This window comes from Anabrus simplex, chromosome 6 (genome assembly GCF_040414725.1).
Source record: "Anabrus simplex isolate iqAnaSimp1 chromosome 6, ASM4041472v1, whole genome shotgun sequence".
NCBI lineage: Eukaryota > Metazoa > Arthropoda > Insecta > Orthoptera > Tettigoniidae > Anabrus > Anabrus simplex.
Genome location: NC_090270.1, coordinates 225,445,078 through 225,472,168, shown reverse-complemented (window position 1 = coordinate 225,472,168; position 27,091 = coordinate 225,445,078). Strand labels below are relative to the sequence as shown.

The following is a 27,091-nucleotide window of genomic DNA, read 5'->3' as shown; positions in this document are numbered from 1 at the left end:
CCTGAATTAAGGCCACGGCCGCTTCCTTCCAACTCCTAGGCCTATCCTGTCCCATCGTCGCCATAAGACCTATCTGTGTCGATACGACGTAAAGCCCCTAGCAAAAAAAAAAAAAAACCCTATGGAATGGGTATGTGGAAAATTGGGAGTAAGATTTGTAGATCCTGATTGGTGGATAGTGAACCGCGGTGGTATGTATACATTAGGAAGTTTGTTTAGAAGAGTTATAGGGAGGTACATTCGGAAAATCAGGGTGGACTAGGAAGCGGTGATAAGGGTACTGGGATCTGGATGTCAAGTAGTGATGTCATAAAAATTTTAGTGTTGAACTGTAGAAGTATTGTAAAGAAAAGAATAGAATTAAGTTTGGTCTGCCTGCTAAGCAGAGTCCTGGAGGGGCGTGCCATTCCAGCTGATGAGTCCAAATGGCACGTCTGGACGAAACTCTGCATAATGCACACGGCCTAACCACCCAAAAGCTGGTTCTATTGCTGTGATTTTAAGAATTAAGTAATTTAATAGATACGAAGGTTATGCCGAAAGTTTTTAGCAGCACGTAAACAGTAATTCTGAGGACAATGGGATTGTTTTCATTTGAAAGAGTAATGTTTTTCGACCTTGGAACATGCGTGCGCAACCCTTCCGAGCGGTAGTTCCTCCACAGCAAGGGAAGAAAGCACGGGCAGTGCTAAGTCAGACACGGTGCAAGATGGATCTGTCGTGCTGCGATTTTCGAGTAATGATTTTTTATGATTATAAAAAGAAATTAAGTGCCAAAGAATTGCCATTCTCCTTTACTGTGCGTTTTTGGTGAGGCTGCCCCTTCTAGAGCCACAGCTGGAAATTGGTTTCGCGAGTTTTCAAGGTGAACCTCATCCCGGTCGCCCAGCAACAGCTGTGACTCAAGAAAACATTGATGCTATGAGGTAAATGATCAAAGAAGATCCACATCTTACATTTGGTGACATTAAAGGGACCTTAAATATTGAGTCAAGAGCAGCGCAGACCATCATTCACGATTATTTAGGCCTTACCAAGAGATGTGCCCGTTGGGTACCACATTCCCTGACAGAAAGCCAAAAGGAGGAGAAAGTGGACTGCTGTAATTTCATGCTAGAAAAATTCAATGGAGGGCAGTCCGAAGACACCTACAATATCGTTACAGGTGATGAAATATGGGTCTACCATTATGACCCTGAAACGAAGAGACAGTCTTCTGTGTGGTGCTTTCCAGGGAAGGAACCACCCACAAAAGTTCGACGAAGTCAGAGCTCCGGAAAGAAGATGGTGGCAACTTTTTTACGAAAATGGGGCATCTCACCTCTGTGACCTTGGACACACGTCCTACAGTCAGTGCTGAATAGTATGTGAATGACTGTCTTCCCAAAGTCCTTGCCACTTGGAGGTCACAGCACCCAAAGTCCAAGAGTGGGCAACTTCTGCTGCATCCCAACAATGCATCTGGACACAGGGCTACCGGAACAATGGACATTTTGGAAAGGGAAAAGGTGTGAGTGTTACCTCATCCCTCCTATTCACCTGACCTGGCCCCATGCGACTTCTTTCTGTTCCCTAAGACCAAAGAAAAAATACGTGGGCAGCAGTTTTTGTCATATGAAGAGGCCATTGCAGTGTATGAGAGTGCACTAAGTGACATCCCGAGAGAAGCTAGGACTGAAATGTTTTCTATGTGGTTTCAGAGAGTGGAAAAATATATAAGTGCAAATGGAGAGTATTTTGAAAAGTTGTAATTGTTGTTTTGCAAATAAATTTTTTTCTCACACTCTGCTAAAACCTTTCAGCATAGCCCTCGTATATACTTACCAGATATTGTAATAAGAGTTGAATCATAGCTGAGAAGTAATATACCGGTAATAGATGCAGAAATTTTCTCACGGAACTGGAGTGTTTATTGTAGAGACAGGATAGGAGTGGTAGGAAGTGTAGTATTCATTCTGGTGAAAGAATAATTTGTAAGCTACGAAATAGTTAAAAGATGACAAATATGGAATTCTTGGTTCATTTCTGAAGATAATAGGCAACTTGTTGTATTTGGATTGTACAGACCTGGAAAGGGTGATGCAGATGCTAATTCGGAATTATTTGATAAGATAATCAGCTATGTGGAAAACGATCTGGAAAGGAACGCAATTTTAGCAGGTGATTTCAATTTACCAATGTCAGTAGGGAAAGTAGAGCCAGGTCTGCACTGATTAATATTTAACAACAACATGTTAAAAATGGCATGTTGAAATTGACATATATATGAACATTTGGTTCATAGTTGACTTAACATGTTAACTTGACATGTTGAAGTTGACACATTTAACATGTTGGCAAGTTTTCCAGTACGATTGGAAAACATGTTAAATCTATTCATTGTTCATGTGGTATTGGCATGGCTTCAGCAAAGTTCATATAGGCAAACAGTGTGTAATTGAGCTGACGGTATTGTAGCCATTCATTTTGTTATTGTTTCTCAAGTGTTATTCGATTGCTTTTCTGGTCATGGAGTGGATGCAAGAAAGGATGTAGAATTAATTAATGCAATTGTTGAAAGGCCTTGTTTTTGGGATGTTTGTGCAAAAGAATACAGAGATAAAATGAAGAAGGCAGACAGCTTCAGGGAACTTGAAGTAATATTTCAATATTTCCGAGAAACTTTGGAGGGAAAACAAAAGCCTCTTTATGTTCTCAGTATAGCCGGGAACTACAAAAATTGCAGAATAGCAAGAAGTCCGTGAGCAATGCATATAAAGTGTACTATTCAAAGTAGTTTGCATTCAAGGTGATGATTATGATGCGAGGAGGATATACTCCCAACAAGACACGAACAAACATCACTCTTGAGGTAAGTTTATTAATATTCCGTACATAACCTTATAATTGCATATAATCTCATAAAACTTTATATCATCTGTTTTAATATAATAAGAGGTGGTTAAATAAGGCTAACCAAGACAGAATCACTTTAAATTCTATAAGGAATGTAGGTCTTGTCACTAGGAGTTTTCATAGTGTAACAATTTTTAACCCTCTTTTTTATGTATAAGACTGTATTCAGTAACCATCAACAGGTGTAGTATAAAGAAAGGAACATAACTGGTAACATAGTGTCTGAGAGACTTTTACAATTTAAGCATTTGTAATGGAGTTATATTTCCTTAAGACCAGGTTTATTCATTTTATATTGAAGAAGCATGTTTAAGAGTATGTTTTATTATTAACTGTTTTGTACCAAAATACTTTTTAAAAATCTGAATCCAAATGTGTCATTTTATGAACAAGAAATCAGTGTGTGAACAAAAAGTGCATCAGTATTCCACATACATGTCAGATTGACTGTGAAACATTTTTCTTGCACTTACTAAAACAGAGTCATTTGAGAAAATGTAATTAAAAATATGGCATAATCTTTGAAATAAAAAACAAAACAAAAACCTCACAATGCAATGACTTATATGTTCTAAATATCTGCAGTATGTTATATTCTATTTCATTTTCATTCAGTATAATATCACGTATGATTTCACTAATCTGAAGAGAAGATTTCTACTAAATTAGCACTTTTCTGAACATGTTAGATCAAAAGTGGCCTGTTTATACCTAATGTGCTACCTAAGAAATTATCAAAAATCTTATAGGTTATATCAATTTTAATCTCGTTCATGCTGTTCTGTTCTGCCAACACACACTCGCTAATTCTGTGGTAAAGAAGTCGGCAAACTCTTCGCTTACTTCCTTTTGGGGAAGTGTGTTTCTCTTTGGTATCCTTCGTAAAGGACAAAGACCCTCCAACCCTCCTTCATTCCTCCACATTTCAGGAATTATGGTACCAGTATCTGTATTGTCATTGTCAAATGAACCTATTGGAGAATACCCTGCCCTCGACGGAATCCTTCGTCAGAGAAAGTTGTGCAAAACTGAGTTTGGCATTGCCACGGAAATTGCAGTATTCACTGAAACTGCCATAGGATTTCTGAAAACCGTGAACACCGAGGACAGAATTTCGAAAACATTTTCCACATCTATTTGAGTCCTTGAAAGCCTGTAATCGAATATTCTTTCTTGTGATCCTTTCTGATGTGTTCTGGAAAATGGTTTCTTTTTGGCAGTGGAAATGCCTCATTAGTGACTATGATGTACAGTATAGAATTCTGCCAGCCTGGTAATGGTTTCTCTTGTAGAAGAAGATTTAGACCATTACTTTCAAGTGACCTGTAATTATAGTGTTGTATTCCTGAATACTCAAACATCAGAAATTCGTCTTGGCAGCCAATGTCTACAAAAATGACTTATACGAAGCATCCACCAGTGCTAGGAGAACTACATGTTTTCCCTCCATCGCACCAATACAGTGAGGGGAATTCCATTTTTCATGAAATTCCTTTTCCGACCAGCATTCTTCTGAGAATGTTACCTGAAACATTAATTCTGGACACTTTATTGAAATGTTCATTCACTTTAACATCACGAGATGTACGTAAGTTGTGGTATACTAAATCAATAAAGTATGCTTTTATTTTTTTGTTTATGATATGTGTACCATTACATTGCCCTGATTATCTAATGTGGAATATTAAAGTCTTCATTTGCCTGAATAATGCTAAAATATTAGTATATCAAACGGCAGAAAATACAAGTTAAATGATACGAGCAAGTGGAATCAAAGTGACCGTGACCGAGATAAATGTGCTAATTTCAAATTGTTAAGTCAACAGGGAGAACAATCGAACACTGAATTGAAATAAGCCACGGTGAAGTTCGATAGACAAATTTGGTGAAGAAAATAACGTATTTTAAAGGAAGAATACCAAATTTTATCGATAAAACTAAAACATATTACGTAATCCTATTGCTGTGCCTCTCAAATATACAAGATTTAAAGCAAAATATATAGGAGGAGATAAAAATACAATTGAATGTATACTGGGATTGCACTGAAGAATAACAAAAGTTTCTCTAGGAAACATTTTAAGAAAACTCTAATATTTAGAGAGAGATTATCGATAAATTAGACGATACTAAGCTACCATTAACATCATAGAAACTTCTGTAGCAGGTCATTTGACGTCATAGTACATACATACATACAAAACATAGTAATAGTACAAGAAGGTTTTGCGACTAAGAAGAAGATGATATTAACATTTTCTTTGGGTATGTTTTTCATGCATGTGTCCGAGAACGTCATGATGGCTTGCTAAATCAAAGAGGGGATTTGACATCTGATGGAATCCAGCCGACTCTACCCATGAATACGAGTTCAACTGCGGAGACTTGTAGATGACTGAACCGAGGTCCAGAGAGGAACGTTCCCGAGGAAGGATGTAGCAGCAACTATCCAGGCCCACAAGCACACGCAAAATAAGATAAGTTTCACAAATTATTTTTAAAATTAATTATATTTTTCTGATCGAAACCGACTTTCAACCTATTAGGTTGTGTTACGTACATTTAGTACGCATTGAAAGAGATGTTTAGTACAGAACAAAAATGGCCAACCAGACACCAGTGGGATCCGAACCCACAACCTCCCGATTTCGTGTCGGTTGCTCTATCAATTGAGCTATGGTGGCCTAGGGCATCTTTTTTCTGTTGGAAAGGATCTGAGCTACAGGTCTGGTACTACTACCATCATACTGTAGAGTGCGTTTAAGTTGCCCGTTGAGGGCCAAGTCAATGAATATTGAATTTTCACAACCGCATTGTAATCGAAACCGATTTTCAACCTATTAGGTTGTGTTATGTACATTTAGTACGCGTTGAAGAGATGTTCAAGTACAGAACAAAAATGGCCAACCAGACACCAGTGGGATCAGAACCCACAACCTCCCGATTTTGCGTCGGTTGCTCTACCAATTGAGCTATGGTGGCCTAGGCCATCTTTGTTCTGTTGGAAAGGATCTGAGCTACAGGTCTGGTACTACTACCATCACACTGTAGAGTGCGTTTAAGTTTCCCGTTGAGGGCCAAGTCAATGAATATTGAATTTTCACAACCGCATTGTAATCGAAACTGACTTTCAACCTATTAGGTCGTGTTACGTACACTTAGTACGCGTTGAAGAGCTGTAGAGTGTTGTTGATTGTGATGTTTATAAGGAATAGGTCATTATTATCTTCATGAGTTGTTTTAAATATGTAGTTTCAACGAGAGTGAATTACGAGGATGGTTTGAAAAGTTCTCGGAATCACCGCTAGATGTCAGTGCTAGAACAACGAGGTTCCCGTGCAATAATCACACATCCTTTGTGAGTGAACACGTGGCGCGTCAGTGCTCTAGCTGCAGGAGTGTGGTAGTGACGACTCTTTGTTGTTGTTCCCGCGTAGTGATTTGTGACAATGGAAAAAACTGAGATTCGAGCAGTGATTAAATGCTTTGTAAAGAAAGGTATGAAAGCAAAGGAAATTCATGCCGACTTTCAGAACACACTGGGGGACTCTGCTCCTTCATTTTCAACTGTTGCCAAGTGGACCAGCGAGTTTAAATTTGGTCGGGAGAGCTTGGATGATGATCACTTTACAAAGGTGAAAAATGAGAGTATCCTCCTAATTCAATACATTATATATTCCGTCATTAGACGGAGTAAACAAAATCAAACATGTTTCGGCTCGCTAGAGCTATCTTCAGTGAAAAAAGAGGGGGGTTGAAATAATTTACATAATATAAGTTGAAAAAATGCTAAAAAACATAACGAAGGAGCAAATGAAAAAAACAAGAACAAAAGAGAGTCTAGACGGAAACAAAATTAGCACAAATGTACAATATTTACATCAATATGCGGAGCAAAAAACAACTCATTGCGACAAAATTCAGTGAAACAGGTGTTAATTTAAAATAATAATTGAAACTAAAAACCGTGTTAACCTAAGAAACAAAGGAATGAAAAAAACAAATGATGCAGATGGAAGTGAACAATAGTAGCACATGGTGAGGTTGTGGACCTCATAGTTTACAAAATATTGGTTTAGTAACAATTGTTACATGTTGTTTTTTCATTCCTTTGTTTCTTAGGTTAACACAGTTTTTAGTTTCAATTATTATTTTAAATTACCACCTGTTTCACTGAATTTTGTCGCATTGAGTTGTTTTTTGCTCCGCATATTGATGTAAATATTGTACTTCTGTGCTAATTTTGTTTCTGTATAGACTCTCTTTTGTTTGTTTTTTTTCATTTGCTCCTTCATTATGCTTTTTTTTAGCATTTTTCAACTTATATTATCTAAATTATTTCAACCCCCCCTCTTTTTTCACTGAAGATGGCTCTAACGAGCCGAAACATGTTTGATTTTGTTTACTCCGTCTAATGACGGAATATATAATGTACTGAATTAGGAGGATACTCTCATTTTTCACCTTTGTAAAGTGAAAACCGTCAATATGGAATGATTCTAATATCTTGTAACGGATGATGATCCGCGTAGTGGACAGCCAAAAAGTGTTACGACCCCAGAATTTATCGCAAAAGTGCATTGAATGGTCATGGAGGATCGTCGACTGAAAGTGCGGGAGATTGCTGAAGCTATAGGGATGTCTTCTGAACGGGTATATTATATTTTAACCAAAGAATTGGGTATGAAAAAATTATCTGCAAGATGGGTGCCGCGGTTCTTGACATTGGACAATAAACGCACCAGATTGGAAATGTCCGAACAAAGTCTGGCCCATTTTCAGTGCAACCAAGAAGATTTTTTGCGCCGGTTTGTGACTATAGATGAAACTTGGGTCCACTACTATACCCCAGAGACAAAACAGCAGTCAAAGCAGTGGAAACATGCTGATTCACCACCACCAAAGAAAGCAAAGGCAGTGCGTTCGGCCGGAAAGGTCATGGCCTCAGTTTTCTGGGATGCAAAAGTCATTCTGCTGATAGATTATCTTCCTACTGGCCAAAGAATTACGGGGCAATACTATGCAAACCTCCTAGACCAACTACAGAAAAAGATACGCAAAACAAGGCCTGGTTTGGCAAGGAAAAAGGTCATCTTTCATCAGGACAACGCTCCGCCGCACACAAGTGTTATTGCCATGGCAAAACTTCATGAACTGAGGTACGAATTGTTGCCACATCCACCTTATTCACCTGATTTGGCACCATCAGACTTTCATCTATTCCCCAAGCTGAAAATTTTTCTCGGTGGACGGAGATTTTCTACAAGGGAAGAACTGACAGCCGAATTGGAGAGGTATTTTGCAGGCCTGGAGGAATCTCATTTTCGAGATGGGATCAAGGCATTGGAACATCGTTGGACCAAATGCATTAGTCTACAGGGAGACTATGTTGAAAAATAAAAGCAGTTCCACCGAGGTAAGATACTTAATTCTAGTACATTCCGAGAACTTTTCAAAGCACCTACGTAATAGTGATGTTTTAAGGAAGGTTATAGGTAGTCTTCCGAAATATTGAAACACATCCAAGTGTAGGAAGAGATGCGTATGTCAATGAAGTGTTATGCTAACAATATTTCAGTTTATTCTCAAGAAGCAGTACCAAAGATAGTGGATGAATATGAAGTACGATATAGGTTTATATCAAGCTATAGGTTACCGAGGTCATAAATATTGGCAACGTATTGCCAAATGTAAGTCAATTTAGGTTAAATATATTAATGTCTTAATAAGTGAAGTGCATATTGCTAGGAATATGTTAGTTGTTGATCCATGAAATTTTAATTTTTCTGAGTTGAGAAGTTAATTGAGTTGTGCGTTACATTGAATTGATTAAATAATATGTGCATATGCGGCAATGTAAGGATATGATGAAATTATGAGGTAAGGAATGTGAGATTAAGGAATAATATCTTGGATAAAGTAGTTGAGGAATTATGATAAATATGACGACATATGAGGAAAGATTTTTATGCAGGGTTAATTAATGAAAGAATAAGTAACGCGAATATGGATCAAGGTTAAAATAGATGCTAGTAATGATGTGAAATATGGAATAACCTATAATATGAGTTTATGGCAATTTGATAATGGACTAACGAGACAATAATAGATTATGGTCATCAAAAATAATTTCAAGTTAAGACTTTGATGGACCGGGCGAGTTGGTCGTGCGCGTAGAGGCGCGCGGCTGTGAGCTTGCATCCGGGAGATAGTAGGTTCGAATCCCACTATCGGCAGCTCTGAAAATGGTTTTCCGTGGTTTCCCATTTTCACACCAGGCAAATGCTGGGGCTGTACCTTAATTAAGGCCACGGCCGCTTCCTTCCAACTCCTAGGCCTTTCCTATCCCATCGTCGCCATAAGACCTATCTGTGTCGGTGCGACGTAAAGCCCATAGCAAAAAAAAAAGACTTTGATGGCAACTTCAAAGAGAATTTCATATTATATTTAAGGTTTAAGCTGATTTAAACTGAAATAGCAGATCATTGATAGCAGACACATTCTTAGCATCTTCATTTTGTTAGCCAACACTATTAAAGAATTAGGAAGTTCATCCATGGTATTGCTTGTCGACTTGCAATCATATGATTGAATTTTATGATGTGATATGACTTAAATACAACCTGTCAACAAATTTGTTGAAAAACTATTTAGGACAGTTTTACCTATTAGGAAAGTATTTTGAAAGCTACAAAAGTGAAACTAATCTTATTCTGCGTATGTTTAATCAAATAATTAATCGCAGACATCGAAGATGAATGAAATAATCCGCCTTAATCATTCTTAGTTGACCTGAAGAATTTTCTTTTATTCTTATTGTATAATTTCAATACTTTCAATCATGTTAATCGAGGGGTTTTTTTTTCAACATAAAGAATTCTTGAATTTTTATTCTTCAATAAGAGATAGGAGATATGTGAATAGTAATTTATGTGAGGTCAAGGTGATTTTCATTTAAGTAATTTCAATCCGAGCAAACTTTAAGGTGTCGGTGTGACGTAAAACAACTAGCAAAAAGAAACTTCAAGGAGAGGAATTATATTTGTTTATGAAGTCAAGACTTTGGAAGAGCTGATAGTATATTCTATGATTGCGGACTAGAATGTCAAGATCAAGAGAATGCATACAAAACAATACTTTCAGATAAATATTAGTGTAAATAGTAAAAATATTGGAATCAAAGATTTAACTTATCCAAAGTATACTACATTATTTTGAATAAATAATAGTTATTAAGAATTTAATCCATTATTATTATTATTATTATTATTATTATTATTATTAATAATAATATTATTTATAGATTATAATATTAATATAAGTTGATCTTATAGTATATAAGTTATAGTTAATAAGTTGTAGAATTGACAGTTGAATTTTTACGGCACAAACTTAAATATCGAAAATGAAGGGGAGATAATGGATAAATCTCAGTCAAAGTCACGTAAAATATTTTATGTTTTACATAATCCCTGAGATATTCTCCGACTTTAACTGCGGATTTTCTTGAACGCCAACGTGGACTAAATGAAAGAAAGAGAGGATACCCAATAGCCACGAATGGCACATATGTATACTAAATAAACATCATTTTTATAAAAGGGGATATGTTGTATTTTTATTAAAAATAAATAGACTTAACAGACAATTTTAAAAATATCATTATTTTACATGCTTGTGCAGCTGTAAAGCAAGTCTGTTATTTGTTCTGTTCCGACAAATCAAATAATGAATTATATTAAATTGCGAAAATGTATATATCTATATATTGAAGTACGTAACTTCAATTATATTAAATTGTATTTTATAGATATAGAGATATACATTTTCGCAACTGAAACAATTACAGACTGGATCACTAAGCTATTCACTGAGTTCCATCAGCATTTGAAAGCACAGTGCCGGACATTGAATATGTTGCGCTGATCTTCAAGAGCTAGCAATTTGCTTCAATCAAGCGACTCGTCTCCGTCTTCTACACAATTCTGGGACTTCATATTGACTAAATTGTGTTGTGACTTCGCGCCTGATAGTATATGCAGGCTGGCTCACGTAACTGTTCTCCGCTTCTTGTAAACATTGTGTGACAGTGCCGAACTTTGCGTGTGTTGTGCTACTATTCAGAAGATTGCGCCTTAAGTGACTGACGTTCTACTTCTTCTAAATTTTACGATTTAAAATCATGCAGTGCCTATCCCCTTTACCTTATATTGCTTCTTCAACTGTTTTTGTTAAAGTCTCATTCTTTAATTTCTTGTTTACCTATGCATTGTTTCTGCATTTTATTCGGCTGATGATTGGGGTCAAAACCGGTACCGCTTCTGCTTATAATTAAATATTAATGTAACACCACATTTCTTATTTACTTGTATTGAATAGGTTGAACTACGTTATTTGTTATTTCAATTTAATTATGTCACAGTGCTAGAATCAATAAGAAATGGTTTGCTGAACATCACAATAGTGTGCTTCTTTGGCATGGCAACAGTCCAATTGAAAATTTGTGGTCAAGGCTGAAAATTTTGGTTTCATGACAGAATACCATTAACAAGAGGGAGTTACTAGAGGCCACTGTCAAATCATGGTTCAGAGCGATCAAACCAGAAGATCTCCGACATTTGGTAGACTCGATGCCGCACAGAATCGAGGCAGTGATTAAATCAAGAGGATATCCCATGAAGTATTGAGAAACATTGCAATAAATTTTGTACCAAATAATTTGTAACTTCGTGAAATTGTTGGGTTGTGAGTATTTTGTTTAATTTTCAAATTTTTAATTACATTTTTATATTTTAACTTACATTTTCAAACAGCAAACACTAGGACATGTTTCTTGAAAATTTGTCATCAAATTATAATGTATATTTCAACTAAAATAAATTCCTGAATGCAATATTCAATGAATCTGTACAAAGTGTCAGAATTAATGCCACTACTGTATACATCATATGTACAAAATAGGGAACATGCATGATCCGGGGTTTTAATTAAAAATATGCTAATCTGATTTAAAATTTCACGCAGAATTCAAAAATGTGATCAGAATGTACAAATAACAAATCCAAACATGATAAAAATCTAAATTAAACTATGAAAATGTCACGTCACGCAATACGCGATCTCATTGGTCTGACGTCATCATACAGGTTGACTGAATTAGCAGACGAAATAACACATAGTGTGCTGTGAGAAGCAGGATACACTTAGCGTATTTCTACTTGATGTTAGTATCTGGTTTGGTTAAATTTGAAGTCTATACATTGGATAATAATCTGAGTGGTATATTTTAGACTTAAAATGAATCCTGCGCAGACAGTGAGGCAGAAAACTTATAAATGGTGTAAGTTCCGATGAGCAATAGCACATTGCATGCCATCCCAAACAAATTGTTTATAAATGTTCCAAAGACGCTTAAACTAGGGAGAAATGGATTTTGGCGAGCCGGAGAAATGCTGGTGATATATCGGAAAAGTCTACAGTTTATTTTTTTAAAGATCATTTTAACGTAAGTTGAATTTGTTTGAATTTTCAATCACTTTTCCTTGTCAGCTGTTCTAGTGATAAGACTTTGAATTTTAATGTATGGTGCTTTAGTTAAATGCTTCATTTACATCTTGGAATATGAAAGTAATAAACAGTGCATTAATTAATGCTGATTATTAAAGTATTCTCCAAACCTAACCTATGTTTTGGGTGATCCATGTCTAGGGAATAAACCAAAGGGGTTATGAACCATATTGACAGCTCTAACTATACCAATTTATCTTGGCATGCGACAGTTATTTATGTCTTTATTGAAGAGCTTACATTTGTAAAGAAATTTAGGCTATAGCTAAATACTCTCTAATATAACAAAAAAGAGGCGTGTACGTCATGAAAGAAAACAACGTGAATTTAACAAATATATATGTCTACACAAAACTTGTCTGTTGGGGTCTTATAAGTTAACATTGCTCAATTATAATAATTATCATAATATTAGTGAAATAAATAACATAATTGCACACAGGTGAAAATAGCGATGTTGGTGTTTAATAATTATCCAACTAAGCCTAAGTTTTAGGGTATACAAGCCAAGTCAATAAGGATAAAAATACCGGGCGAGTTGGCCATGCGGTTAGGAGCTGTGAGCGGGAGATAGTGGGTTCGAACCCCACTGTTGGCAGCCCTGAAGATGGTTTTCCATAGTTTCCCATTTTCACACCAGGCAAATGCTGGGGCTGTACCTTAATTAAGGCCACGGCCGCTTCCTTCCCATTCCTAGGCCTTTCCTGTCCCATCGTCACCATAAGACCTATCTGTGACTGTAAGATAGGAAAACTTAAAGGGGTCCACCTTTTCAATACAAATAAATGTTATAAGTTTATTTACAACATATATTTACATGTACTACACTTGCGGCAAGCAACATTCAATGGAAGAGTGTCTGAAATAATTTGAATCTCCAATGCCAATTTCATCTCGAACTTCCGCGTGGTTTTGTTGCGGTTTATATGTTTTTTAAGTGATTATGTTTCTGAGCCCTAACTCATGTTTATACAATTTTGACTCATCCTTCATGACCATTTTGTAAACTGACATTGTAATTCACTATTTCATGTCTCTCATTTAACCACACTGATTTAACATCTTGTATAATGTAAATGTCTGAATGCTTACGCCTATGCCTATTTCCCACATTTTGGCTGAAGATGACGCCAAACAGCGTCGAAACTAGTTCCAAGTGTAAATATATGTTGTAAATAAACTTATAACATTTATTTGTATTGAAAAGGTGGACCCTTTTAAGTTTCCTATCTTGCGTTCTCAGTTCAATGCGGACAAAAAATGAAATTCTTAGATTTAAATATCTGTGACTGCGATGCAAAAAAAAAAAAAAAAGTCACAGTACCCAAAGACATTCCTGTATTGAACGACCAAAATGTCACCAAGACACTTTTCTTGCGTGATATGCTCAGCTTGTTAAAAGCCAAATGTAATTAATGTTATTGATATTACGCCCGCTAACTACTTCTACGGTTTTCGGATACGCCGATGTGCAGGAATTTAGTCCTGCAGGAGTTCTTTTACCTGCCAGTAAATCTACCGACACGAGGCTAATGTATTTGAGCACCTTCAACTACCACCGGACTGAACCAGGATCGAACCTGCCAAGTTGGGGTCAGAAGGCCAGCACCTCAACTGTCTGAACCACTCAGCCCGACTTGTGAAAACTAGATGAAGTCATATTTATCTTTATCTTTATCATGTTTACACCAAGATATTTAATGTTTCTCTTTCATGGGCCCCAGAAGTGGGTAGGGCAGTTGCCCCAACCATAAATATATATTTTTTCGGGAATGATAGATTATAGACCTATAGTACTATGATCTTTCTTTCTTTCCTTGTTTTTTTCTTAATCAGTTAATCCTTTAGGTTTGGGGTGCGAGGGATTTCACCTCTACCGCTTCAAGGGCAGTGTCCTGGAGCGTGAGACTTTGGGTATGATGATACAACTGGTGAGGAGGGTCATTACCTCGCCCAGGCGGCCTCACCTGCTATGCTCAACAGGGGCCTTGTTGGAGGATGGGAAGATCGGAAGGGATGGACAAGGAAGAGGGAAGGAAACGGCCGTGGCCTTAGGTGCCTGGAGGAGAAGTGGGAAAATATGAGAAACCACTTCGAGGATGGCTGGGGTGGGATTCGAAACCCCTCTACTCAGTTGACGTCCCGAGGCTGAGTAGCCACCGATCCAGCCCTTGTACTATTTGTTTTCAACTTACATGACAGAGCCGGGAATCGAAACCGGGCCTCTGGGGGTGGCAGCTAATCACATTAACCACTACACCACAGAGGCGGACTAGTACTATAATGCTACCTATATGTTTATGTTAGTGCTGAAATCCGATTTCTTACTTTATTAATGCTGAAAGCCCGAAAATGTAATGTTATTCTTTAATATGGGAATCAGTCTAGAAGGAAATGTTGAAAGTGATGTGATTTCTATCCAGGTTCATTGTTATCCTAATACTATGAGTTACAATACATTCCACATATATAAAAGATGCCACTTACAAACTTGCTTTTTATCCGCGAATTTTTGCGGCCACAAAAGTCACTATATTTCAAGAATGATGACTCTACACATGATAGATTGTCTGACTGTGCTGTTTTGAACCTTTCTTCTGTCATTTTGAAGTTATCAGCGATCACGAATGATAAACAATCGGCTTTTAGTAACGGCTGATGCACAATGGCTGGTAGAGCTGCATGCGGTACTGGATCATGACGTCACAGCGCGCCGCTTACGTCATAGGCCGTTTCACTCGCCTTGCGGAAAAGCACTTTTGAACATTTTTTAATGGTAGAAAACACGGCAACTTACCTCATTGTAATACGTTTACGTACTATTTCATTGGTGTACTTTTCAAAAAAAAAATGTTTGAAAATTATGCATGTTCCCTATTGTGTTTTTCCTTTTATGATGCAGGAGGATGGCACAAGTCTCTCCAAATGGAAGAGGCAGGTGATGATAACATCTAGTAAGAGAGACTAAGGATGAAGCCACTGGAGGTAGCTCAACCTCAACCTTTGTAGAGTCTACCCCAGTCAGGCTTCCGATAAAGAGGAAACACCCTCAAGATTTTCTCTCTGTGGTTCTGCGAACTATGAAGAGTGTTAAAAAAGCAAAAACTGCAGGCAGCAAGCAGAGATGAATGTGGTGTTTTCGGAGAACTTGTTGCCTGTCAGCTGCAAGAGGTGAAGGACAAAGTAGCCTGAGAAACACTGAAATTCAATATTCAGAAACTGTTCTTTGACACTATAATCGCTCAGTTAACTGCGGTACCGTCTTATGTATGTTGTACAAAATGAGCGAAGGATAGTTGTGTATTTTGATAAAATGTAATTTAAAAATTCTATGCAATTATTCACCTTGATTAAAATGTCTTTGATTTACTTGCATGCATTCTTTCAGTAAAGATGATATAATTACTTTGCATACTTCAGGGATAATTTTTTAAGATTTGTTGCTTGGACACTTTCTCTATGTACATGATGCTCATGTAAGAATCTCCTGAGGCCAGACGCAGGTGAGGTGGAATAGCTCATCATAACTGTGCATCCTCCTTTCTTATGGTAGGAGGTATTTTTTCCAAAACTATGTTAACACATTCATGCCCATCATCTGAGCAGCTATTTAAAGGGCTGGCCCAGCTATTCCAACTGTTGGTGGCAGAGCAAACAACAACGACGACGAATTCTTTTCACTATAAGTTCTAAACTAAACAAGATATGGAAACAAAATTTTGCACATACCTTAATGAAGTCCTCTATTATCTCTGTAGGGTGTGTTAGGTAATGTCACACTCTCCTGGGTGAATGGGAACACCACACTTTCCACAAAAATAGCGTGCTTCACTAATAATTTTATTTTTGAAACACACACTGCATCTTCTTCAGGGGAACTTGACTATATTTGATGGAGGAAACTTCAAGAGAATATGCTCTTTTCTCTTCCCATCTAACCTAAATGATGGATCCTTGGCTGGTGCCCTTTTTGGCGGGAAAATCGCGGGACGTTGACTTGGAGCTGAGATTTTGGAGAGACGTAACTGTGCTTTTATGTCGGGTTCACTTTTTCCCCTGTTTGAGAATTTCCTGGTGTTTCTTTAGATCTTTTGGTACACCCCTATTTGACCGTATTGTTCCACTTACAGCAGTGTTCTGTTCCCGTAATTGTTTCACGAGTCCAACACTATTTGTAATAATTATCCATATAAACTGTATACCCCTGGCCAAGATAATTTTCAAGCAGCTGAAAAACTATGCTTTGTAAATTTGCATCACTTGCATCATTTATATTGTCCCTACACACCATGGTTACACTTCAGAACGCGATTATGCACATGCTTGTGGAATCACAAACCAACTATGCAGCTAGTTGTGCCAGCGCTAGGCTATCTTCAGAAACAAAACAAAGAAAGTGCATTGGGAGGGAAAATCGCCGTGGCCATATGGTTTTTGGTGAGTAGAAGCATTCATAAGGGTATTACTTTCATCTCTCTCACACATATTTGTGACCAAAATAGATCCCAGCTGCATAGGAATGGCTCCAGTTCAAGGTTGCGCTTATCCGGGCTAACTCGGATACGGTCCACAGCATGGTCGCGCGCTATAGGCAGTAACTCGGATACAGGCGTGAATGTGTTAAAATCATGCTCAGACATTCTCAGAACTTGTCTTTTAAGCTCATTCAAATGTCATCCACATTGTGCCTGCTACTGAGATTATAGTCGTACCCACATTCTCCTTTCCTTCTTTCTCAAGATCCTGTAAGAAGCAACAGTGGCAATAACAAAGGCCAAATCCTCTTCATCTGAGCCCATTGTCCTTGTTTGAAAATGCAAGGTACCACCTTGAACTAGCTGTGTATAAACATAGGAAGTAAAGTTTAACGTGTTTAGAAGTGTGGACACAATGTTAAATGAAACAGTATTTAACATTTAACAGTTAATATGTTGGTGATGTCACCAGTTAACATTTAACAGTTAACATGTTGTTAAATGTTAATCAGTGGAGGCCAGCCTTAATGTGAACAACAGGAAGCATGACCAACAAATGGCAAATAAGTTAATCTGGAAAGGACAGTTGAATCACAAAGTGATAGAACCAACTAGAGGGAAGAATACTCTGGATGTTGTGATGGTAAAACTGTATGAGCTCTATAGAGAAGCTGAAGTAGTAGATAGTATTAGTGATCACAAAGTTGTTTTTGTCGTAGTTAAAATAAATGTGATAGAAAGGAAGGTCGTAAAAATAGAACTATTAGGCAGTACCATATGGCTGATTAGACAGGCATAAGAGAGTTCTTAAAAAGTAATTATGATGTGTGGAAAATGGTAAATAAAACTGTAAACAGACTGTGGGATGGGTTTAAAGCAATTTTTGAGGTATGTGGTGAGAGAGAGTGAGTGAGTGAATGTGTGTGTGTGTCTTATCAGTCTCGTGTAGCTAAACTTGAAAGGGTTGAAAATAATTTTCTGCGGTATCTTAATTTTGTGAAATACCAAAAAATAATGAACTTGATTGGTGAATTTATATATATAAAAACTGGCTACGGTAGTGAGGTCATGCGAGGCAAATGGAGGAGCGTAGGTTACGTAGGAGAATAATGGACTTGGTCATGGAGGTTAAGTAGAGGGAGACCAAGACAATTTATGGTTAATCTCACTTTTTAATGATTTAATCATTAGAGGTGTGGAACTGAACGAGTCCCGAGTGTCCAATCTGAGTGAGTGTCAACCATGTTATTGTACACAGTCACGCACATTGGCACATAAGATCTCTCTTTTAATAAGAATGTGTGAGACTAACATTCTAATAGGTTAGCATCATCATTAGTTATTTAATTATATTTTTTAAATGTATATAATTATATTGTTATAGATTTTCTTTAGTACTCATATCACATTACACATTTCAATAATTAATGTGTATTCTGTTTTCATACTTGTAAATTATTTTATTTTTACATTTCCACACTTTTCAGATTTATTTATTTTATAGAAGTTTATTTGGATATCTTTTCTTTTTCTATTTTTGTATTGTATTTGTATGTGTAAAATTTATTGTCTATTGTAATTGGACCTGTGGTCTGTTACAAACAATAAACAAATGAATTTTAAATTTAAGAAAAATAATGCATTGACTCTTGCTTGACTAACTTTGAATTATTTCAAACATTTTGACTTAACACAAACATTTTTAGCTCTGAGGTCGTGTATTGTATATTTCATATTGACCATAGAGAAGTTTAGTACACAGCTAAATACAACTGTCTATCAAACCCACTCTTCTTTGATTTATGTCTTCCATTTTATTTTATTTTTAGTTTAAAAAATCAATAATATTAATTTCATGTTTTATTTCTAAAACAAATGTTTTACCTCATTTATATAAATCATCTGCCCAAAGTTACTGGAAAATTTATTCTGTGTTGACCGGGCGAGTTGGCCACGCGGTTAGGAGCACGCAGCTGTGAGCTCGCATCCGGAAGATAGTGGGGTCGAACCCCACTGTCGGCAGCCCTGAAGATGGTTTTCCGTGGTTTCTCATTTTCACACCAGGCAAATGCTGGGGCTGTACCTTAATTAAGACCACGGCCGCTTCCTTCCCATTCCTAGGCCTTTCCTGTCCCATCGTCACTATAAGACCTATCTGTGTTGGTGCGACGTAAAACAAACAGCAAAAAAAGTATTCTTTGTTGACTGCCAGGAAAGCCAAGTTATTATTTCAATAGTAGATGAGAAGTAGAGGTTCAGACATAGACTCCTTGTCCTGTAGGTCAAATGAAACCGATAAATCTGGCATGCGTTATTAGTTGCAAATATACTCTTGGCTTGGGTGCACAACATTCACCATTCAATCCTTGCCAGTTGTGTGCTCCTTGAGGTAAGAGAAAGGGTTCTGCATAAATTTCACTCAGATATTCTTTTGTCATCAGTGGCAGCTGTAACTCATTTCCGAGCATACATTTCAAAAATGTCTTTATACTTAATTTCTCTTCTGCATATGTTTCTGATGACTGAATATACTGATTTTAGTATGTAACATGCGTGCTCACAAATTGCGTTGAATGGATGGAAGAAGGTGTGTTTGATTTTGATAGAGGCAGATTTTCTAGGGCCTTTCGGCATATTGCGTGCTTGCAGTGATCTTAAATAGGCCTCCCCAAACATAGATGAAGGACTGAATTTCCACATAGTCACAGTTCTCAGAAAGATGACACACCCACTGCCAACATGCAGATGTATCACCCAAGAAACCTGCCCTAACCATCCGTATCCCATTGCTGTTGGGAATGGAGGGAGAAATAACACCTGGAAAAAGTGCCAGTGGTATGTATTTATTTAAGGTGGATCACAACCTGTCAGGGAGAGACTCTTACTGCCATTCACCATGGCACGTTGGCATCAGATCTGTAATATAATCACCAACACTGCAAGGGACTGCTGAAGGCTAAAGAATATTGGAATTGCCCATCTTCTCTGTTACATGAACTGTTGGAGTCTTCACTCATAACCCTGAATTCAGTCCCTCCATTTTTATGAGTCATGGAGAGCGGTGTCCAAGCATTGAAAAAGCTCCCATTAGTTTTGCTACCTGTTGGTCTGCAAGGTTCTCTTGAGGGATATTTGATCCAAATCCATTCATATGTGGGCCCCTCTGTCGTCCACCTGGGGTTGCATCCTCTAGGTCAGCTGTTTTTTATGTTATAAAGGTCAGGTATCATTACTGCCTAAACGTGATCTGATCAAAGACTACAATTAAAGGAACATTTTCTCTTGAGAGAATATTCAATTTAAACTACTGTTGAATTACTTCCAATAAAAGTGGATTTTCTTTGACTTATGATCTAGTTTATCTTTTACCTGTTCATTTTCTAGGAGTTTCTCTTTTATATATATGTACATTATATCTATTAATATTGTTTTTCTGTTCTTACAGATTAGACAGCAGCAACCTGGAATAGTCTATAATGTTAAAAATTCAATCATTGGTGATGATATATTGGGTGAAATATTTTTGTCAGTTTTATTGCAATGCAGTCGTTTGACTTTCAACTTGAATGTTAAAAACTGCTCATTTCTTGACGATACATGGATGCTCCCAGTTTGTGAACAACTGGAATTTGTACCCTGCAAAGTTCTAGGTATATCTATCAGGTATGTATATAGTAGCATTAATGGATAGATTTCTGAAACTCATTGCCTATCTGCTTTTTCCAATGTTCCAGATTCTATAGTATTTTTTCTAAAATTAGGGGATTAGGGGGGAAAATTTTTGAAACCTGTGACTGGAGTAGGTAGTATAATATAAATATTCCATATGATAGAATGAGGATACATTATAATTGCAATTTTGAACTGTTATAGTTAATGAGATAATTAGATTAGATTATAATTGTCTCAATCCAACCCTACGTAAAGGTGTAGTGGCATCAAGCTGCAGCAGGAGTCTGGTTTTGGCATGGTGACTTGCTTGCTGTATCCTCATCCTCATCATTCTTTTGATTTGGTCCACGTCCTCTGGGTCTTTGGCCATCAACACTAACCTCTACAATGAATCTTTTCATTGCCTCTGGTGTTGTGGCAATGTGACCAAAGCCAAGTTGTGTTTGATTAGGGTATCTGGCTATCAGCCATTTTCATCATCCAAGTTACTGGTACCACTGCATAGGTTACGATTAGAAAGTTTAATGTTCAAACAAGGATGAGTTTAGTTTTGGTAGTGAGATCATAATCACCTACTCATGTGGTGGCTCATTTAGTGACATGGTACTGTGTCCATGCTCCTCAAGTTTAAGCTATCGCACGTAAGGTGTTCATAAAGTGTGGCGTGGTATCCATTCCCTTCTCAACATGTGGTGCATTACACAACAGATGATGCAATTTTACCAACATTTGTCAGACATCCGCAGCAGTCAGGATTCATTTATCAGTGGCAAGAAAAGTAATATGAATTGGAGTCTATTATTGCTTTATTCCTGCATGCTATTGTTATGTCACCTAAGAAAGTATTACAAATACTGTACTTGAAGGAAAACAACACAGATGCCAGTATATCATGCTAGTCATTGAACTTCAAGACATAGTATAAATGATGCCAAAGGATGACACTTCTTGCAAGATTCAAATCACATGTAAACCAACTCAAAATGAGGTTTGCCCAAGAAAGGTTTGTCCGGGCAATGTTTACAGTAGGTTGTAACTTTTCTTTCAACCACTCGACCTCTGGTTTCATTAGTCTGTTTGTAGTATATGCTGCAGTATTGTCTTCTCTTCTGTGTGGAATCTCCAGCCTTTTTTTGTTCATTCCATCTCCAAAAGGAGATAAATACCACAGTTAATTGTGATGAAGCGTATCTGCGAATTCCGATAGGTATATCGGTTCGAGAGTTACGTTGCTACCTTATGATACTATCTAACAGTTTTCCGTGCAGACAAATTATATGATGATAGCTGATCAGACACATCGACAGACTTTTCCGTGTTATAATCTATAACTACAGAGAGTTTGAAGATTTCTGTATTATTCTTACCGTGTTTTCCCAAAGAAACTTATTCAGGCTGTATTTAGTTGAAGGCATATATACCTCTTGCTTGTCCTTCTATCTGAGTGCTATGATACCATTCTGAGACTCCTTAGCAACCATTTCTCCTTTCATGATAGTTTCTTCTAGATCTGGCAGAAGCCCAACTTGATTCTTCCTCAGGGTACCGACCAGGTAGGCATGTCTAGCTAGAAGTTTGTTTGCCAGTTCAGCAGACATGTAGAAATTGTCTGTAACAAAGTTGAACCAGGGTTTAAATGAGGATTCATAAGTTCCATCACAAGAGCTATGAAATGTGGTAGCCTTGGGTCAGCAATTATTATCCTTTTGCTGCAGTACACTTTAGTGGTGTAGGTGTAGCCATCTACATCACAGTTAGAATTCGTTCACTCCATTTTTATCCACCTTACTCACATTTACAAAATATCAGCCTTCCCTTGATGGCGATTATAGATTCGTCGATGACCAATGTTTCTTGTGGCTCTTTTAGGAGGTTGAAGTTCTTATTGAATTTTTGAATAAGAGGAGTGATTTTATACATCCTGACTATACCTTAGTTCACTTCATTGTTGAAATGCCAGAACTGAAAAATCAGCAGGAACATGTCCTGCTTCATTCCATGACCTCCAACATATTTTTTTATACTTTCTTGACCGATAATTATGTAGCTTGGGAAACTGTGCTAAGTCCATGCAGATCAACAAGTCTAAGAAACTTCATGTCAGTACAATGTAATCAGATCACTGACAGAATCTACTCCACCTATTCAACCATTTCCCTTGCAACACATTCCTTACATTTTAATTGGTCTTGTGCACCATCATTTCGATCACATCACCAGTAACTGTTGGATGATAGAAATCAACTGGTTGATATTTAGGATTACCTGTAAATACAAAGTTTTTCTGCAAACCCAAGAATGTTCCCCAGTAACTGTCACTGCCTGGTGAGATGATTGAGTCATTGCACAATGCAGCATTGAATTCTTGGCTAGTATCCATCTTGCACAAACTACTGTACAATTCCGACTTTGAAAAAGTGGCCTCATGTCGAAATTTCAACATCACTTGATTCAGCACTTTATCCCTTTTCAAGATCTTCTATCTCTTTGTCAATAATCATGGCTCACTCGGCACAGACATACATCTAACTTGAATTAAATTCTCATTACACAACTATATACTACAAGGTGCATAAAAGAACCGCGCATAACACAGAGGACAGTGTGCCACAACAATTACACTGCTAACCATCTGTCACCCCCAATAGGGAGACACATTAATGGTAACTTTGGTTATCATCTAGGTATGAAATTATGCACATTCTGAGCCCATTACAATCTGAAATACAAATATTGCATTTTTGCAGATTTCCTGTAAAAAACACTAACTATACACCTCAACTTTAACGTGTTAAATGAGCTTTCATAGTTGAATAACAGGTTTCATAAGCATATTTGATCAGTTTCCATAACAGTTAATGAGAGGCTAAACTAAACACTTTTTGAGAATTTGTGTGAGTCCTGTTGGTGGAAAAAAATTCTTCTTCAGAATGTTGGTGGCAGACTAGATAGATAGATAGATAGATAGATAAATGTCTTTATTGGCGTAGTTAAGGCCATTAGGCCTTCTCTTACACTAAACCAATTTGTACATAGAATCAAAGTTAACACTACCGTAATTAATACTAAGTATAGCACAGTTAAAGACAATCTAAATACTTTATAACAGAAATAAAATTCCACCCCAGTGAGGTAAACATACTTACAACAATAATAATAGGCCTAATAATAATAATAACAGCAATAATAATAATAATAATAATAATAATAATAATAATAATAATAATAATAATAATAATAATAATAATAATAATAGCTAGTAGTAATAATGTACTAACACCATCAGTAAAGGACTAGAAATGCACAGTTCATTCGTATCCTGCTGTACCTCTTAACGCTCTTTTAAATGACCTGGTGGTTGGTATTCCTCTGACGTCATCCGGTAAGCGATTCCATTCTCGGGCGGCAAACACAGAAAATGAGTTATTATATGTTGCAGTTCGATGGTGAGGAATGACGAGCAGGTTTGATGTTTGAGCCCGTGTACCTCTGTTATGCACATTTGAGAAATAATGGAAACGCGAAGAAAGGTAAGTTGGGGAAGATGTAGTAAGGACTCGGTGGAGGAGAGACAGAGTATGATGATTACGACGAACGTTAAGTCGCGACCACTCTAGTTCTAGGAAAGATGATGACACGTGGTCATATTTTCTTAGATTGCATATATACCTCACACATGCGTTTTGAGCGCGTTGTAGCCTTAGGGACAGCAGTGGCCTCACATCATTGAAAACAACATCACAATAGTCGAAATGTGGCATTACAAGAGCCTCGATTAATTTCTGCTTAAGTTTTATCGGAAATATGTATTTATATTTATATAAAGAATGAAGAGCAGAGAAAACCTTCTGGCAGATATGTGAGATATGTCCAGACCAAGTCATGCGTTCGTCCATGATAACGCCGAGGTTCTTCACTTGTGGTACAAAAGGAATTGCAACGTTCTGAAGGATTACTCTCGGCAATGGACGTTTATTGATACTTGCCATTTGATTTTGGTGGCCTAGAAGGATTACTTGTGACTTTGTAGGGTTCAATTGCAGGCCGTGGGCAGCAGACCATTCACTAACAGTCTGTAAGTCAATGTTTAGTAAGTCTATATTTTCCTGAAGGTCTTGTGCTGTAGAGTCTGTGTAGAGTTGAAGGTCGTCAGCGTACATGTGGTAATTGCAATGTCTTAAATTCGATGATATGTCATTCACAAAGAGTGCGAAAAGAAGTGGTCCAAGTACGGAGCCTTGAGGGACTCCTCTATTCACGTGACGCCACGATGAAACAATTCCATTATTACCTTTCACACATTGTTGACGTCCGTAAAGATAGGAATGCATCCAAGCAATCGTACTTTGAGAAAAATGTAGAGCCTTCAGTTTTACAAGTAATATGTCAATGTCTACGCTGTCAAAAGCTTTACTGTAATCTAGTAGTACTAGAACTGTGACTCGTCCTCTGTCTATTTCCTGTCGAACGTCCTCAGTCACTTTGAGTAAGGCTGTAGTTGTACTATGTCCTTGTCGGAAACCGGACTGGAAAGGATTAAGGAGATTGTGCGTTTGAAGGTACTCTGACATTTGTTTATGGACTATATATTCTAAGATTTTAGATAAAGCTGATAAAATACATATTGGACGATAGTCTCCCTCGTTCGAAGGCGTTTGACTTTTCGGAAGAGGAAGCACAATAGCCTTCTTCCAGAGAGTTGGATAGGTGGAGTATATAAGAGAGAAATTGATTATATGGGTTAAAGTTGGTAATATAAAATCAAGAATTAGTTTCACCATGTCAGTCCCAATGTCATCAATTCCTTTCGCTTTTGTGCTTATCCTAAGGACTGCTTTCCTGACTTGGAGGGGGTGTCACGTGACTGAAATAGAATTTATCTCTGTCAGGGGTGGGGTGTGTATCGTAATGTTTCATAGGTTTCTGTTTGTCGACAGGTCGTACTGCGGAGGAACTAGCAATAAAGTACTCGTTAAGAGCCTCGAGAGGTACTGTAATTTCGTCTTTGTTTTTGTTCTTCGTAAGTCCAAGGTTATTAATAGATTTCCACAATGTCGTCGCTGTTCTACCGTTAGGCGTAATTAAACTGTAAGCGTGCCGCAGTTTAGCATTCCGTATTTGTTGCGTTGTCTTGTTTCGTAACTTCCTATATTCGTCAAAATTTTGTACAGTAGGGTCATTTTTATATTGCCTGTGGGCGCAGTCTCTTTGTTTCATTAGTTGTCTAATGTCGTCATTTAACCACGGAGAGGGTTCTTTAGATATTCTCGCTCGCCGCTTTGGGGCATGCTTGTCAAATAATTCCGTTACTTTTCTGTTAAAGAAAGTGACTTTGTCGTCTAGTTTGTTATATGTCGTTATGTTATGCCAGGGTATGTTGCTTGCGTCCTGGAAGAGTCTATCTTTATTTATATTTTTCAATGGTCGATAGGTAATAAATTTCTGGGAGCGTTTCGGTGGCCGGAGGTCATACGAGATATATATTGCGTCATGTGCAGAAATACCAGGTACAGAGGTTTGACCAACATTGAGAACTCTGTCTGAATTGCTGGTAACTATAAGATCTAACAGAGTGTGCGAATGAGATGTGTGGTGAGTTGGAGAGAGAGGCAAGATGTCCATATTATAGGATTGAAACAATGTTTTAAGTCACGTGGTTTCGGGAGAAGTTACGTCAATTATGTCCGTATTAAAATCTCCCATAATTATTGTGTGGGGGTAGTCTGGCAGCAGTTCAGTTAAGTCAGCTTCAAAGTCTTCTAAGTGGCCTATATTCGGAGGTTTGTAAACTACTCCTACAAGTGCTTTAATCCCGTTCGCTATTATTTCTACGAACATGTATTCTGGTTTTCTCTCATACCTGCCTGGTGAATGACCTAACATTTTGGGTTTGAGGCTGGTTAAGAAATAGCCACATACCCCTCCACCTCGCTTGTGTGTGCGGTCATTTCTCAGAAGCGAGTAGCCTTCAAGTTGACACAAAGAAGACGGGCTCTTATCTGTCAACCATGACTCAGACACTAGTAGGACATGGAAAACAACTGGGGTGAATATTTCTGTAAGCTCGTCCATTCGATTGGCAGCTAATAAGCTTTGGCCGTTTATATGACAGACATGAAGGGCTCTAGGATGTTGCGAGACGAAGTTCTTAAGAATGTTAGCGGTACTTTGGTCAGGTTTGGAACTAGAGGGTGGGGGGAGCGGGGACAGCGGAAGGAAAGGAGAGGGTACATGGCCTGGTGGCTGCTGAGATAAACAGGTGACGTCAGAGGAATGTCCATTGTGACTCGTGACAGTAACCAACTTGGTAGAATGTAAATCACCAAAATAGACAAATAAACACTAGGGGCTAGGAGAAAATTATCGTTAACTGAAGTACGAGGGTGCAGGTAATGAATTAACTGTGCATAAAATTACCTAATATTTTTAAAGGACAACTAAACTAGGGGTGTCTTGTCTTAAATTAATGAAGTATATATTAC

General features: G+C 37.5%; 1 protein-coding gene across 8 annotated transcripts in view; it reads left to right on the top strand.

Moving 5' to 3' along the window:
• The window catches only part of LOC136876359 (arylsulfatase G), a 387,207-nt gene that overhangs the window by 72,415 nt on the left and 287,701 nt on the right, over positions 1–27,091 (top strand). For all 8 annotated transcript variants that reach the window (XM_068228394.1, XM_068228393.1, XM_067150243.2 and 5 more), the window contains exon 4: positions 20,383–20,600. In XM_068228394.1, the coding sequence (XP_068084495.1) occupies positions 20,383–20,600 (218 nt within the window). The remainder of the gene's footprint in view (positions 1–20,382; positions 20,601–27,091) is intronic.